General features: G+C 39.3%; 1 protein-coding gene across 1 annotated transcript in view; it reads right to left on the minus strand.

The window, feature by feature from the left end:
* Window positions 1-536: 536 nt before the first annotated feature.
* OCLN (occludin) overlaps window positions 537-17,682 on the minus strand; it is a 75,549-nt gene continuing 58,403 nt past the window's right edge. The window contains 1 exon segment of the mRNA XM_053701447.1: window positions 537-2,663. Coding sequence (XP_053557422.1) covers window positions 2,573-2,663 — 91 coding nt within the window. The 3' untranslated portion in view covers window positions 537-2,572.

Below are 17,682 nucleotides of genomic sequence, written 5' to 3' on the forward strand. Positions count from 1 at the left end.
GTTTGATAGTGTCAACTATTTGTGCTCTCAAATATTGCGAGTTTAATCCCAAAATTGATTTGGACCATTTGCAGTGTTCCTCAGCCACATCTAATATCTGTTAAATCCTGTCCCTTTTAACATCCCCAAGGCCATCAAAAGGGCTATCATCCTCTCTATGCACTTCTGCTTGTGCTTACATTTTCTAGCAGCAACCAATCACAATGCCCATTGTCTTAAATCATGCTGCGGTGATTGCCAATGGGAGAATGCATCACTTAACGGTCTGTACCACAGTGTCACTTGATAGGAGAGGGGAAACAAAAACAAAAGTAGTAGTGTGACCTGGTACATGTAACCTGGTACATGTAACTTTTGTTCCACGCAGTTTCACATAATTGATAAAAAAAAAAAAAGACCATGCCTTAAAAGAAGCAGTTCTAGAGCTAGTGAGATCAGATCAGACTTTGTAACACTTTAGAGGTACCATTAATATCACTTTTGAAAGTTAAGTAACCTAATATTTTACAACAACTAAAATAAATACATCGCAAATAAACATTGCAGAACAACAGTTTATTTAAAAAAAAAAAATACATTTCAAACAAATGTGCATTTACATTTTTTGTAGATATTTGATTTATACCAGCAAATCTGATAAAGGATTTGCACCTGTGTCCCTCGGACCTGGTGTGAAGGACATTCCACATAACAGAGGAATGTATGTGAAATTGAGCACTAAACCTCAGACATTTGCAGATTTTATACACACACACACTTCTTAATAATTACATTTTAAAAATATAAGTTGCTTAACGTTTGCAATTAGGTATGACTGTGCACCAGTTATTTGCTTAAAGGGATATTTACAAATGATAAAATGATGCACAAAAGAGGCTAATAACGTATTGCAAGACCATGGACATAAGTATATTTTATATTGCTTCAGTACTAATGAAAGACCTTGAATAACTATGTAACACATGCTGCTAAGTTCCATTTAAAAATTTCCCAAGGACACATTTTTCTACAGAAATCCATCTCAATAGGCCTCCTGTGCATAGACTTTTGCATGTTTCTATCCAGTGACCAGCAGCACACATTCAATACTGGGTATTCCTTACCATAGAAATTACAGTTTACCCCCATTTGTGTAATAATACCAAAGATTTTTGTTTTTCAGGCCTGAATTCTCTGCTCTATGTAGCACTTTATTCTTACCAGAGGATATAAAATGTGCAACGCCAGTTTATCCATATTAATTAAAAACTGTATATTTAACCATTAACTGCTACAAGACAGTGGCAGTAAATGGGTTAAACAAGCAGCCAATACATTGATTAGAATCTCCAGCAACAGTTCTGCAGGGTGCAAAAAAATACTCTAATCAGAATTAAAAAAAAAGTACATAGTTTCTCAAAATTAATAAATATTCTATAGATAGATTTTCTTAGATAATAAATCATATGAAAAGCATAGTATGCATGCGTAATTTCACTGTATAATCAAATGGGTTATATATTTTATTAATACCTAGGTATGTATACAAAACAAAAAAAAAGGCAACAGTGAACAGTTCACCTTGGAGCAACAAAACACTTAATCTTTTAAAGGAATTGTGCGTGTGTGTATGTATGTATGTATGTATGTATGTATGTATGTATGTATCTCATTACTGCACACAATGTGGGTTTAAGAAAAGGGCTGCAACAACCTATCCTTGCTCTGCTAGCATTGTTATATGGAACACTGAATATGTCATTTGTTTTAGTACCAAAGTTATATAATGTTAACTATAGAAGACATGGGGCCAAAATCAAGAATGTTTTAGTCATGCAAAAAAATATTCAGTGTTCAAAAGCATTGCCTAAAAAAAAAAATCTAATATAGACATTCAAAATGACTAGCAGAAACTGCATCAGATGTCTGTAGTTAAACGTAATAACAAATATATATATATATTAGCATGCTAATGGAAATATTTAAGGCCTATTCTGGTGAACAATATGACATCATTACAGCAATGGGTTACACACAGTTAAAGTACTGCTCTAGAGCCACAGAGAACGCTGAGGCTAAACATAAAATGCTGCTGACCCAATAAGCAGATGCAGTTCCGCAGCTGGGTCACAATTGTGTCCGGGTCAGTTTCCACTCGGTACCAGCAGTTCTCTGTGGCTCCCGAGCAGTACAATTTACCTCCTTGCGTAGGTTAAACAGGTTGTGTAACGAATTAGAGCATGTGATTTGTGCACTAGAATGGTCTTTTAAGCATATATTGCTTTGATATGGAGTAAGAATAGAAAGTGGACACTCTCATACACCATATATATATATTGCATATAAAAGTCGTTATTTTATATGTACAAAGTAAAAAGAAAAAAAAATTAGTACACATTTTATATACAAAAGTTACAACACTAAGTTAACATTTCTGCAATAGCAAAATGTAAATTAGATCCCAGGTGGTCAGTCGCTGAACATATCTGACATTCTAATCCTTTTACTTGTAAAGAGTTAATCTCCCCAATTTCAAGGCACGATACGGTGACACAGAACTTAATGACCGATGAGATGCTTTGTACAAAATCCATTATTTGTTAAGATCATAGTCGCTGACCATTTTCTTGATGTGGTTTAATTTGTTCTTAAGTTGTTTGCAGCGTTTCTTCTTGCTCTGATAACTTGGAGACTAAAGTATAAAGAAGATGAGAAGAATATGTATTGATTTTTAAATCCAGAAATAAAAATGTTTATTTAATTGCATGCAGAGTCAACAATGACTTATAAACCCTTTGTGAACAAGAGATCCAGACTGCCAGTTTATTTCAAAGATATAAAAGTAGTTTGAATTGCTAAAGGCAAAACACCAGTACACAGCTTATGGTTTTTACACTGTGGGGCCCACTGCAAGCCACTGCAGTTCACACTCCTCCCCTTAAAGGGACAGTCAACACCAAAATTGTTATTGTTTAAAAAGATAAATAACGCCTTTACTACCCATTCCCCAGATTTGCACAATCAACATTGTAATATTAATATACTTTAAAACATTTAAAACTCTAAATTTCTGCCTGTTTCTAGGCCACTACACCCAACCTATTATCACATGCTTTTTTTATTAGCTTTTCACAACAGGAGACTGCTAGTTCATGTGGGCCATATAGATAACATTGTGCTCATGCCCATGGGTTGTGCATAACACAGCATTAATTGGCTAAAATGCAAGTCAATAGGTAATAAATAGCCATGTGATCAGGGGTTGTCAGTAGAGGCTTAGATACAAGGTAATCACAGACATAAAAAGTATATTAAAGGGACATTAAACCCAAAAAAATTTCATGATTCAGATAAAGGACACAATTTGTAAAAAGTTTCCAATTTACTTCTATTATCAATTTTTTTCATTCTCATGTTATTCTTTGTTGAAGAGATACCGAGGTAGGTAGCGTGCACATGCCTGAAGCCCTAGACGACCGGAAAACATAATTTATGTAAGAACTTACCTGATAAATTCATTTCTTTCATATTAACAAGAGTCCATGAGCTAGTGACGTATGGGATATACATTCCTACCAGGAGGGGCAAAGTTTCCCAAACCTTAAAATGCCTATAAATACACCCCTCACCACACCCACAAATCAGTTTAACGAATAGCCAAGAAGTGGGGTGATAAGAAAAAAAGTGCGAAGCATATAAAATAAGGAATTGGAATAATTGTGCTTTATACAAAAAAATCATAACCACCACAAAAAAGGGTGGGCCTCATGGACTCTTGTTAATATGAAAGAAATGAATTTATCAGGTAAGTTCTTACATAAATTATGTTTTCTTTCATGTAATTAACAAGAGTCCATGAGCTAGTGACGTATGGGATAATGACTACCCAAGATGTGGATCTTTCCACACAAGAGTCACTAGAGAGGGAGGGATAAAATAAAGACAGCCAATTCCTGCTGAAAATAATCCACACCCAAAATAAAGTTTAACAAAAAACATAAGCAGAAGATTCAAACTGAAACCGCTGCCTGAAGAACTTTTCTACCAAAAACTGCTTCAGAAGAAGAAAATACATCAAAATGGTAGAATTTAGTAAAAGTATGCAAAGAATGCAATGATTTCTCCTTAGAATTCTTAGGATTAGGACATAATGAAGGAACCACAATTTCTCTACTAATGTTGTTGGAATTCACAACTTTAGGTAAAAATTCAAAAGAAGTTCGCAACACCGCCTTATCCTGATGAAAAATCAGAAAAGGAGACTCACACGAAAGAGCAGATAATTCAGAAACTCTTCTAGCAGAAGAGATGGCCAAAAGGAACAAAACTTTCCAAGAAAGTAATTTAATGTCCAATGAATGCATAGGTTCAAACGGAGGAGCTTGAAGAGCTCCCAAAACCAAATTCAAACTCCATGGAGGAGAAATTGACTTAATGACAGGTTTTATACGAACCAAAGCTTGTACAAAACAATGAATATCAGGAAGAATAGCAATCTTTCTGTGAAAAAGAACAGAAAGAGCGGAGATTTGTCCTTTCAAAGAACTCGCGGACAAACCCTTATCTAAACCATCCTGAAGAAACTGTAAAATTCTCGGTATTCTAAAAGAATGCCAAGAAAAATGATGAGAAAGACACCAAGAAATATAAGTCTTCCAGACTCTATAATATATCTCTCGAGATACAGATTTACGAGCCTGTAACATAGTATTAATCACGGAGTCAGAGAAACCTCTATGACCAAGAATCAAGCGTTCAATCTCCATACCTTTAAATTTAAGGATTTCAGATCCGGATGGAAAAAAGGACCTTGAGACAGAAGGTCTGGTCTTAACGGAAGAGTCCATGGTTGGCAAGATGCCATCCGGACAAGATCCGCATACCAAAACCTGTGAGGCCATGCCGGAGCTATTAGCAGAACAAACGAGCATTCCCTCAGAATCTTGGAGATTACTCTTGGAAGAAGAACTAGAGGCGGAAAGATATAGGCAGGATGATACTTCCAAGGAAGTGATAATGCATCCACTGCCTCCGCCTGAGGATCCCGGGATCTGGACAGATACCTGGGAAGTTTCTTGTTTAGATGAGAGGCCATCAGATCTATCTCTGGGAGCCCCCACATTTGAACAATCTGAAGAAATACCTCTGGGTGAAGAGACCATTCGCCCGGATGCAACGTTTGGCAACTGAGATAATCCGCTTCCCAATTGTCTACACCTGGGATATGAACCGCAGAGATTAGACAGGAGCTGGATTCCGCCCAAACCAAAATTCGAGATACTTCTTTCATAGCCAGAGGACTGTGAGTCCCTCCTTGATGATTGATGTATGCCACAGTTGTGACATTGTCTGTCTGAAAACAAATGAACGATTCTCTCTTCAGAAGAGGCCAAAACTGAAGAGCTCTGAAAACTGCACGGAGTTCCAAGATATTGATCGGTAATCTCACCTCCTGAGATTCCCAAACTCCTTGTGCCGTCAGAGATCCCCACACAGCTCCCCAACCTGTGAGACTTGCATCTGTTGAAATTACAGTCCAGGTCGGAAGAACAAAAGAAGCCCCCTGAATTAAACGATGGTGATCTGTCCACCACGTTAGAGAGTGCCGAACAATCGGTTTTAAAGATATTAATTGATATATCTTCGTGTAATCCCTGCACCATTGGTTCAGCATACAGAGCTGAAGAGGTCGCATGTGAAAAACGAGCAAAGGGGATCGCGTCCGATGCAGCAGTCATAAGACCTAGAATTTCCATGCATAAGGCTACCGAAGAGAATGATTGAGACTGAAGGTTTCGACAGGCTGTAATCAATTTTAGACGTCTCTTGTCTGTTAAAGACAAAGTCATGGACACTGAATCTATCTGGAAACCCAGAAAGGTTACCCTTGTTTGAGGAATCAAAGAACTTTTTGGTAAATTGATCCTCCAACCATGATCTTGAAGAAACAACACAAGTCGATTCGTATGAGACTCTGCTAAATGTAAAGACGGAGCAAGTACCAAGATATCGTCCAAATAAGGAAATACCACAATACCCTGTTCTCTGATTACAGACAGAAGGGCACCGAGAATCTTTGTGAAAATTCTTGGAGCTGTAGCAAAGCCAAACGGTAGAGCCACAAATTGGTAATGCTTGTCTAGAAAAGAGAATCTCAGGAACTGATAATGATCTGGATGAATCGGAATATGCAGATATGCATCCTGTAAATCTATTGTGGACATATAATTCCCTTGCTGAACAAAAGGCAATATAGTCCTTACAGTTACCATCTTGAACGTTGGTATCCTTACATAACGATTCAATAATTTTAGATCCAGAACTGGTCTGAAGGAATTCTCCTTCTTTGGTACAATGAAGAGATTTGAATAAAACCCCATCCCCTGTTCCGGAACTGGAACTGGCATAATTACTCCAGCCAACTCTAGATCTGAAACACAATTCAGAAATGCTTGAGCTTTCACTGGATTTACTGGGACATGGGAAAGAAAAAATCTCTTTGCAGGAGGTCTCATCTTGAAACCAATTCTGTACCCTTCTGAAACAATGTTCTGAATCCAAAGATTGTGAACAGAACTGATCCAAATTTCTATGAAAAAACGTAACCTGCCCCCTACCAGCTGAACTGGAATGAGGGCCGTACCTTCATGTGAACTTAGAAGCAGGCTTTGCCTTTCTAGCAGGCTTGGATTTATTCCAGACTGGAGATGGTTTCCAAACTGAAACTGCTCCTGAGGACGAAGGATCAGGCTTTTGTTCTTTGTTGAAACGAAAGGAACGAAAACGATTGTTAGCCCTGTTTTTACCTTTAGACTTTTTATCCTGTGGTAAAAAAGTTCCTTTCCCACCAGTAACAGTTGAAATAATAGAATCCAACTGAGAACCAAATAATTTGTTTCCCTGGAAAGAAATGGAAAGTAGAGTTGATTTAGAAGCCATATCAGCATTCCAAGTCTTAAGCCATAAAGCTCTTCTGGCTAAGATAGCCAGAGACATAAATCTAACATCAACTCTAATAATATCAAAAATGGCATCACAGATGAAATTATTAGCATGCTGGAGAAGAATAATAATATCATGAGAATCACGATTTGTTACTTGTTGCGCTAGAGTTTCCAACCAAAAAGTTGAAGCTGCAGCAACATCAGCCAATGATATAGCAGGTCTAAGAAGATTACCTGAACATAGATAAGCTTTTCTTAGAAAAGATTCAATTTTTCTATCTAAAGGATCCTTAAACGAGGTACCATCTGATACGTTTAGAAGGAGTAAATGAATTACCCAATCTATCCCATTCCTTAGCAATTACTGCAGAAATAGCATTAGGAACAGGAAAGACTTCTGGAATAACCGCAGGAGCTTTAAAAACCTTATCCAAACGTATAGAATTAGTATCAAGAGGACTAGAATCCTCTATTTCTAAAGCAATTAGTACTTCTTTAAGTAAAGAGCGAATAAATTCCATCTTAAATAAATATGAAGATTTATCAGCATCAATCTCTGAGACAGAATCCTCTGAACCAGAAGAGTCCAAAGAATCAGAATGATGGTGTTCATTTAAAAATTCATCTGTAGAGAGAGAAGATTTTAAAGACTTTTTACTAGAAGGAGAAATAACAGACAAAGCCTTCTTTATGGATTCAGAAACAAAATCTCTTATGTTATCAGGAACATTCTGCACCTTAGATGTTGAGGGAACTGCAACAGGCAATGGTACATCACTAAAGGAAATATTATCTGCATTAACAAGTTTGTCATGACATTTAATACAAACAACAGCTGGAGGAATAGCTACCAAAAGTTTACAGCAGATACACTTAGCTTTGGTAGATCCAGCAGGCAGAGGTTTTCCTGTAGTATCTTCTGGCTCAGATGCAACGTGAGACATCTTGCAATATGTAAGAGAAAAAACAACATATAAAGCAAAATAGATCAAATTCCTTATAAGACAGTTTCAGGAATGGGAAAAAAAATGCCAAACATCAAGCTTCTAGCAACCAGAAGCAAATGAAAAATGAGACTGAAATAATGTGGAGACAAAAGCGACGCCCATATTTTTTGGCGCCAAATAAGACGCCCACATTATTTGGCGCCTAAATGCTTTTGGCGCCAAAAATGACGCCACATCCGGAACGCCGACATTTTTGGCGCAAAATAACGTCAAAAAAATGACGCAACTTCCGGCGACACGTATGACGCCGGAAACGGAATGAATTTTTGCGCCAAAAAAGTCCGCGCCAAGAATGACGCAATAAAATGAAGCATTTTCAGCCCCCGCGAGCCTAACAGCCCACAGGGAAAAAAGTCAAATTTTTGAGGTAAGAAAAATATGATAATTAAAGCATAATCCCAAATATGAAACTGACTGTCTGGAAATAAGGAAAGTTGAACATTCTGAGTCAAGGCAAATAAATGTTTGAATACATATATTTAGAACTTTATAAATAAAGTGCCCAACCATAGCTTAGAGTGTCACAGAAAATAAGACTTACTTACCCCAGGACACTCATCTACATGTTTGTAGAAAGCCAAACCAGTACTGAAACGAGAATCAGTAGAGGAAATGGTAAATATAAGAGTATATCGTCGATCTGAAAAGGGAGGTAAGAGATGAATCTCTACGACCGATAACAGAGAACCTTATGAAATAGACCCCGTAGAAGGAGATCACTGCATTCAATAGGCAATACTCTCCTCACATCCCTCTGACATTCACTGCACGCTGAGAGGAAAACCGGGCTCCAACTTGCTGCGGAGCGCATATCAACGTAGAATCTAGCACAAACTTACTTCACCACCTCCCTTGGAGGCAAAGTTTGTAAAAACTGATTTGTGGGTGTGGTGAGGGGTGTATTTATAGGCATTTTAAGGTTTGGGAAACTTTGCCCCTCCTGGTAGGAATGTATATCCCATACGTCACTAGCTCATGGACTCTTGTTAATTACATGAAAGAAATAGTGCTGCCATCTAGTGCCCCTGCTAATTTATAACATTGTTGCAAAACTGCTACTATATAGTGCTGCAGACACGTGCACCCTCTTGAACTTACATTTCTGCATTTCCACAAAGTATAACAAGAAAACTAAGAAAATTTGATAATAGAAGTAAATTAGAAAGTTGTTTAAAATGTTATGTTCTATCTAAATCATGAAAGAAAAAAAATGGATTGTATGTCCCTTTAATATAACTGTGTTGGTTGTGCAAAACTGGGGAATGTGTAATAAAGGGATTATCCATCTTTTTAAACAAAAACATTTTTTGAGTTAACTGTCCCTTTAAGCAAACTAAATAGTTTTGTGTTGACCAGAAAGTAGTGGCTAGATGGCAAAATGTGGTGTTCCTTTCTAATGATCGAATATCACGCTCCAATCATGGGCACAGCAACCAGTACAGCAGAGCATATAGCAGATACTGTATACCCTTGATATAGAAGCACCTATATATCCGCTAGAAAAATACATTATCTATAGAAATTATTTACATATATATAGCCACACAAGGCTGATTTTGTGTGTATACTGTGTAAAAAAAAAAAAGGTGTCATGGAAATGGTGGCAAGGGGACAGGACCTTATGCACAGTAACCCAGTGCTTTCTAGTTGCAATCCGTACGCCTCATATGGATCTTAACTGGTCTCCTGATCACTTTTATGTCCCTTTAAAGCATGTAAAAAAATAAATTAAAAAAAAGATAGATATCTACAACTAAATCATTAAATAGCAAAACTGGATAATATTATCAGCTGTCTGTTTTTAACCAATGCAGGGGTATAACAGTCATTATGGGTAAACATATTGAGTACAGGGGAAATAGTACGGGAGATTATGCATTTTTTGTCAATTATAATGCATAATTGTGTGTTTGGTTACATTAAAATAAAACAATGGATATTAAAACTTTCACTTTATAGGACATTTAAATATTGTGGATACGTCTTACAAATAACCCCAAGAATCTGACAATTTCCAATGTTAATAAATACATGACAAATATAAGCTTATTCCACTAAATAACTTTGATAATAAATAGTGCATGAATTCTTAAAGGGACAGTCAAGTCATGATTCAAGCAGGGCATGTAATTTTAAACAACTTTCCAATTTATTTTTATCACCAATTTTGCTTTGTTCTCTTTGTTTTCTTATTTGAAAGCTAAACCTAGGAGGTTCATATGCTAATTTTTTGAAGGCCGTCTCTAATCTGAAAGCATTTTGACAGTTTTTCACTACTAGAGGGTATTGGTTTATGTGTTTCATATAGATAACATTGAGCTCACACACGTGAATTTACCGAGGAGTGAGCACTGATTGGCTAAAATGCAAGTCTGTCAAATTAACTGAAATAAGGGGGCAGTCTGCAGAGGCTTAGATGGTAAAACATGTTTTATTATAACTGTGTTCGTTATGCAAAACTGGGGAATGGATAATAAAGGGATTATCTATCTTTTTAAACATTCTGGTGTTGACTGTCCCTTTAAGGGTTTTCTTTTCTCATTATAGTTGAAGAATTCTACTATTTAATATCACCACAAGAATTCTTTGTCATTCAGACAGTCATCAGACATCACAGGATTCCTTAATCCCTCCAGACAGCTCACCAGGATCAGTATGTATCACTATATAATATTAACGCTTTAGTGTCACCGTTAAAAGAACATTGTATACTAGATTTTTCTTTGCATTCATGGTTTTGTAGATGATCCTTTATATAGCCCATACAGGGTTTGTTTTTTGTAAAAATGTACAGTTTTGCTTATTTTTAAATAACATTGTGCTGATTTTCAGACTCCTAACCAAGCCCCAAAGTTTTAGACGTAGACTGTTGTCTACCTACTCCAGCTTGCACCTGTTTGTGTAAAAGGTCTTTTCATATGCAGAGCAATGGGGGGGGGGTCTTTTTGCTTTCCATCCCATTTCAGTGGATGCCCCAGCCTAACCCTTTCAACACTGCTAAACTGGGAGTAAGTTTTTAAAAGGTTTTATACTGGATTTTTAGATCAGTATCTGTGCATATTATTCTTTATAGTAGTGTCTGTTAATATGCAGTTATATGAAAATTGGTGTATACCAGTGGGGGCTCCTTCATTGGGACGGCAGGAGCAGCGCACCCCATAAATATTTGGGCTGAAAATAAACAAAATGTCATTTTAAATAAAATACAATTGTAAAGTGGGACAAGCAGGCTAATAAGGGAGGTAGGTTGGTGAGGGTATGTTTAAACTAAACATTACATTTAAACATAAAATGTCATAATAAAAGAATCGTTTATTAGATCAGAATCCAACAGAAAAGAATCTAAGGCAGGGCGTTTTTAACATCTGTCCTGATTCAGAGCACTTCACGTAAGCTTAGACTGTTCCTATTAGACGTTTGTCACGTGACCAATTCAGTTTACACACGGATGTAAGTACAGACGGACTAGCACAGACGTCCTTAAGAAAAAAAAGGGCTCATTGGCTGACAGCATAGGGGGTGGGGTTTTGTAATACGCTGGTTGGTTACACAGTGGCACGATACAGACTCAGTGTACCAGACACATGAGTAGCGCTATTGCTATTAGTGCACTGTCTGCGGGAGTATACAGAATGCAGCTTCTTGGACACTTGCTGCTCCTTTTGTGCACATCATGGTCGAGGTGCTGTTTTAGTGAACCATCCTCACATAGCCGAGCTCAGCTGGCTGCCCTGCGGTCACACTCCCATCTCTATCGCCGATTGTAGAGCTGGTATCGTGCGAGAGCCAATCTATGACTGTTGAAGAAGCCTGGCTACATTAGACAGCCCAGAGTTCCAGGAGCTGCAAGGTGTGTATTATTTTTATGTCTCTCTCTAGTCTAGTGCACTCATTATAAAATACAAGGTTTGCATAAAAAATACTTTATTAGACTGTGAGCGTAATTGGGAAAGGGAAAAAAAAAAAAGATTAAAAATGAATGCCATGAAATTTTACTATGCCCTTCTCAAAGTTTGAGAACGGCACAGTGAAATTTTATGGCAATCTAATAATCTTTTTTTTTCCAAATAGACTCACAGTCTAATAAAATAGTTTTTAAGCACTCAAGAACATACCGGGACAGTCCCGATTTTAGGGGTCTATCCCCCTGTCCCGGGTTTCTAGCCATCTGTCCCGATTTGCCCCAGGCATTAAAAACATAATTTATGCTTACCTGATAAATTCCTTTCTTCTGTAGTGTGATCAGTCCACGGGTCATCATTACTTCTGGGATATTACTCCTCCCCAACAGGAAGTGCAAGAGGATTCACCCAGCAGAGCTGCATATAGCTCCTCCCCTCTACGTCACTCCCAGTCATTCGACCAAGGACCAACGAGAAAGGAAAAGCCAAGGGTGAAGTGGTGACTGGAGTATAAATTAAAAAATATTTACCTGCCTTAAAAACAGGGCGGGCCGTGGACTGATCACACTACAGAAGAAAGGAATTTATCAGGTAAGCATAAATTATGTTTTCTTCTGTTAAGTGTGATCAGTCCACGGGTCATCATTACTTCTGGGATACCAATACCAAAGCAAAAGTACACGGATGACGGGAGGGATAGGCAGGCTCTTTATACAGAAGGAACCACTGCCTGAAGAACCTTTCTCCCAAAAATAGCCTCCGATGAAGCAAAAGTGTCAAATTTGTAAAATTTGGAAAAAGTATGAAGCGAAGACCAAGTTGCAGCCTTGCAAATCTGTTCAACAGAGGCCTCATTCTTGAAGGCCCAAGTGGAAGCCACAGCTCTAGTAGAATGAGCTGTAATTCTTTCAGGAGGCTGCTGTCCAGCAGTCTCATAAGCTAAACGAATTATGCTACGAAGCCAAAAAGAAAGAGAGGTAGCGGAAGCTTTTTGACCTCTCCTCTGCCCAGAGTAAATGACAAACAGAGAAGACGTTTGTCGAAATTCCTTAGTTGCCTGTAAGAAAAATTTTAGAGCACGGACTACATCCAGGTTGTGCAGTAGACGTTCCTTCTTTGAAGAAGGATTTGGGCATAAAGAAGGAACAACAATCTCTTGATTGATATTCCTGTTAGTAACTACCTTAGGTAAGAACCCAGGTTTAGTACGCAGGACTACCTTATCCGAATGAAAAATCAAATAAGGAGAATCACAATGTAAGGCTGATAATTCAGAGACTCTTCGAGCCGAGGAAATAGCCATTAAAAATAGAACTTTCCAAGATAACAACTTTATATCAATGGAATGAAGGGGTTCAAACGGAACGCCCTGTAAAACATTAATAACAAGGTTTAAACTCCATGGTGGAGCAACAGTTTTAAACACAGGCTTAATCCTGGCCAAAGCCTGACAAAAAGCCTGGACGTCAGGAACTTCTGACAGACGTTTGTGTAACAGAATGGACAGAGCTGAGATCTGTCCCTTTAAAGAACTAGCAGATAAACCCTTTTCTAAACCTTCTTGTAGAAAAGACAATATCCTAGGAATCCTAACCTTACTCCAAGAGTAACCTTTGGATTCACACCAATATAGGTATTTACGCCATATCTTATGGTAAATCTTTCTGGTAACAGGTTTCCTAGCCTGTATTAAGGTATCAATAACTGACTCAGAAAACCCACGTCTTGATAAAATCAAGCGTTCAATTTCCAAGCAGTCAGCTTCAGAGAAGTTAGATTTTGATGTTTGAAGGGACCCTGTATCAGAAGGTCCTGTTTCAGAGGTAGAGACCAAGGTGGACAGGATGACATGTCCACCAGGTCTGCATACCAAGTCCTGCGTGGCCACGCAGGTGCTATTAGAATCACTGATGCTCTCTCTCTTGTTTGATTCTGGCAATCAATCGAGGAAGCAACGGGAAGGGTGGAAACACGTAAGCCATCCTGAAGTCCCAAGGTGCTGTCAGAGCATCTATCAGGACTGCTCCTGGATCCCTGGATCTGGACCCGTAACGAGGAAGCTTGGCGTTCTGTCGAGACGCCATGAGATCTATCTCTGGTTTGCCCCAACGTCGAAGTATTTGGGCAAAGACCTCCGGATGAAGTTCCCACTCCCCCGGATGAAAAGTCTGACGACTTAAGAAATCCGCCTCCCAGTTCTCCACTCCCGGGATGTGGATTGCTGACAGGTGGCAAGAGTGAGACTCTGCCCAGCGAATTATCTTTGATACTTCCATCATAGCTAGGGAGCTTCTTGTCCCTCCCTGATGGTTGATGTAAGCTACAGTCGTGATGTTGTCCGACTGAAACCTGATGAACCCCCGAGTTGTCAACTGGGGCCAAGCCAGGAGGGCATTGAGAACTGCTCTCAATTCCAGAATGTTTATTGGCAGGAGACTCTCCTCCTGACTCCATTGTCCCTGAGCCTTCAGAGAATTCCAGACGGCACCCCAACCTAGAAGGCTGGCGTCTGTTGTTACAATTGTCCAGTCTGGTCTGCTGAATGGCATCCCCCTGGACAGATGTGGCCGAGAAAGCCACCATAGAAGAGAATTTCTGGTCTCTTGATCCAGATTCAGAGAAGGGGATAAGTCTGAGTAATCCCCATTCCACTGACTTAGCATGCACAGTTGCAGTGGTCTGAGGTGTAAGCGTGCAAAGGGTACTATGTCCATTGCCGCTACCATTAAGCAGATTACCTCCATGCATTGAGCCACTGACGGGTGTTGAATGGAATGAAGGGTGCGGCAAGCACTTTGAAGTCTTGTTAGCCTGTCCTCTGTCAGGTAAATCTTCATTTCTACAGAATCTATAAGAGTCCCCAGGAAGGGAACTCTTGTGAGTGGAACGAGTGAACTTTTCTTTTCGTTCACCTTCCATCCATGTGACCTTAGAAATGCCAGCACTAACTCTGTATGAGACTTGGCAGTTTGAAAGCTTGAAGCTTGTATCAGAATGTCGTCTAGGTATGGAGCTACCGAGATTCCCCGCGGTCTTAGTACCGCCAGAAGAGCACCCAGAACCTTTGTGAAGATTCTTGGAGCTGTAGCCAATCCGAATGGAAGAGCCACAAACTGGTAATGCCTGTCTAGGAAGGCAAACCTTAGGTACCGATAATGATCTTTGTGAATCGGTATGTGAAGGTAAGCATCTTTTAAATCTACAGTGGTCATGTACTGACCTTCTTGGATCATAGGTAAAATTGTCCGAATAGTCTCCATCTTGAACGATGGAACTCTTAGGAATTTGTTTAGGATCTTTAAGTCCAGGATTGGTCTGAAAGTTCCCTCTTTTTTGGGAACCACAAACAGATTTGAGTAAAACCCCTGTCCCTGTTCTGATCGTGGAACTGGATGGATTACTCCCATTAACAAGAGCTCTTGTACGCAGCGTAGAAACGCCTCTTTCTTTGTCTGGATTGTTGACAATCTTGACAGATGAAATCTCTCTCTTGGAGGAGAGTATTTGAAGTCCAGAAGGTATCCCTGAGATATTATCTCTAGCGCCCAGGGATCCTGAACATCTCTTGCCCAAGCCTGGGCGAAGAGAGAAAGTCTGCCCCCCACTAGATCCGATCCCGGATCGGGGGCCCTCAATTCATGCTGTTTTAGGGGCAGAAGCAGGTTTCCTAGTCTGCTTGCCCTTGTTCCAGGACTGGTTAGGTTTCCAGCCTTGTCTGTAGCGAGCAACAGCTCCTTCCTGTTTTGGTGCAGAGGAAGTTGATGCTGCTCCTGCTTTGAAATTACGAAAGGAACGAAAATTAGACTGTCTAGTCTTGGCTTTGGCTTTGTCCTGAGGCAGGGCATGGCCTTTACCTCCTGTAAGGTCAGCGATAATCTCTTTCAACCCGGGCCCGAATAAGGTCTGCCCTTTGAAAGGTATATTAAGCAATTTAGACTTAGAAGTAACATCAGCTGACCAGGATTTTAGCCACAGCGCCCTGCGTGCCTGAATGGCGAATCCTGAATTCTTCGCCGTAAGTTTAGTAAGATGTACTACGGCCTCCGAAATGAATGAATTAGCTAGTTTAAGGACTCTAAGCCTGTCCGTAATGTCGTCCAGAGTAGCTGAACCAATGTTCTCTTCCAGAGACTCAATCCAGAATGCCGCTGCAGCCGTGATCGGCGCAATGCATGCAAGGGGTTGCAATATAAAACCTTGTTGAACAAACATTTTCTTAAGGTAACCCTCTAACTTTTTATCCATTGGATCTGAGAAAGCACAGCTATCCTCCACCGGGATAGTGGTACGCTTAGCTAAGGTAGAAACTGCTCCCTCCACCTTAGGGACCGTTTGCCATAAGTCCCTTGTGGTGGCGTCTATTGGAAACATTTTTCTAAATATCGGAGGGGGTGAGAACGGCACACCGGGTCTATCCCACTCCTTAGTAACAATTTCAGTAAGTCTCTTAGGTATAGGAAAAACCTCAGTACTCGTCGGTACCCGCAAAATATTTATCCAACCTACACATTTTCTCTGGTATTGCAACTGTGTTACAATCATTCAGAGCCGCTAACACCTCCCCTAGTAATACACAGAGGTTTTCCAGTTTAAATTTAAAATTTGAAATATCTGAATCCAGTCTGTTTGGATCAGAACCGTCACCCACAGAATGAAGTTCTCCGTCCTCATGTTCTGCCACCTGTGACGCAGTGTCTGACATGGCCCTAAAATTATCAGCGCACTCTGTTCTCACCCCAGAGTGATCACGCTTACCTCTTAGTTCTGGTAATTTAGCCAAAACCTCAGTCATAACAGTAGCCATATCCTGTAATGTGATTTGTAATGGCCGCCCAGATGTACTCGGCGCTACAATATCACGCACCTCCCTCTGAGCGGGAGATGTAGGTACTGACACGTGAGGCGAGTTAGTCGGCATAACTCTCCCCTCGTTGTTTGGTGAAATTTGTTCAATTTGTACAGATTGATTTTTATTTAAAGTAGCATCAATACAGTTAGTACATAAATTTCTATTGGGCTCCACTTTGGCATTGCAACAAATGACACAGGTATCATCCTCTGAATCAGACATGTTTAACACACTAGCAAATAAACTTGCAACTTGGAAATACAATTCAATTAGAATAATATTAAAACATACTGTGCCTTTAAGAAGCACAGAAAATCTATGACCGTTGAAAATTAATAAATTGAAACAGTTATAGCCTCAATCCTTGTAAACAACACAACTTTAGCAAAGGTTTAATCCCATTAGCAAAGATAACAAATTCTGAAAGCAGGAAACAAATTACAGAATAAACGTTTTTTATCTCAGTCAAACTATAATTCTCACAGCTCTGCTGAGAGAAATTACCTCCCTCAAAATAAGTTTTGAAGACCCCTGAGCTCTGTAGAGATGAACCGGATCATGCAGGGAATACAATGAGTTGCTGACTGAAATATTTGATGCATAGTAAAAGCGCCAAAAAACGGCCCCTCCCCCTCACACACAGCAGTGAGGGAGAACAGAAACTGTCAGAAAACAGATTAAGCAACTGCCAAGTGGAAAAATAGTGCCCAAACATTTATTCACTCAGTACCTCAGCAAATGAAAACGATTTTACATTCCAGCAAAAACGTTAAACATAATCTCTAGTTATTAAACAGCTTTATGTATTTCTTACAGTGTAATTCTAGTGAAGTACCATTCCCCAGAATACTGAAGTGTAAAGTATACATACATGACATATCGGTATGGCAGGATTTTCTCATCAATTCCATTGTCAGAAAATAAAAACTGCTACATACCTCTATGCAGATTCATCTGCCCGCTGTCCCCTGATCTGAAGTTTACCTCTCCTCAGATGGCTG

The sequence above is a fragment of the Bombina bombina genome, chromosome 2 (genome assembly GCF_027579735.1).
Source record: "Bombina bombina isolate aBomBom1 chromosome 2, aBomBom1.pri, whole genome shotgun sequence".
Classification (NCBI taxonomy): Eukaryota; Metazoa; Chordata; class Amphibia; order Anura; family Bombinatoridae; genus Bombina; species Bombina bombina.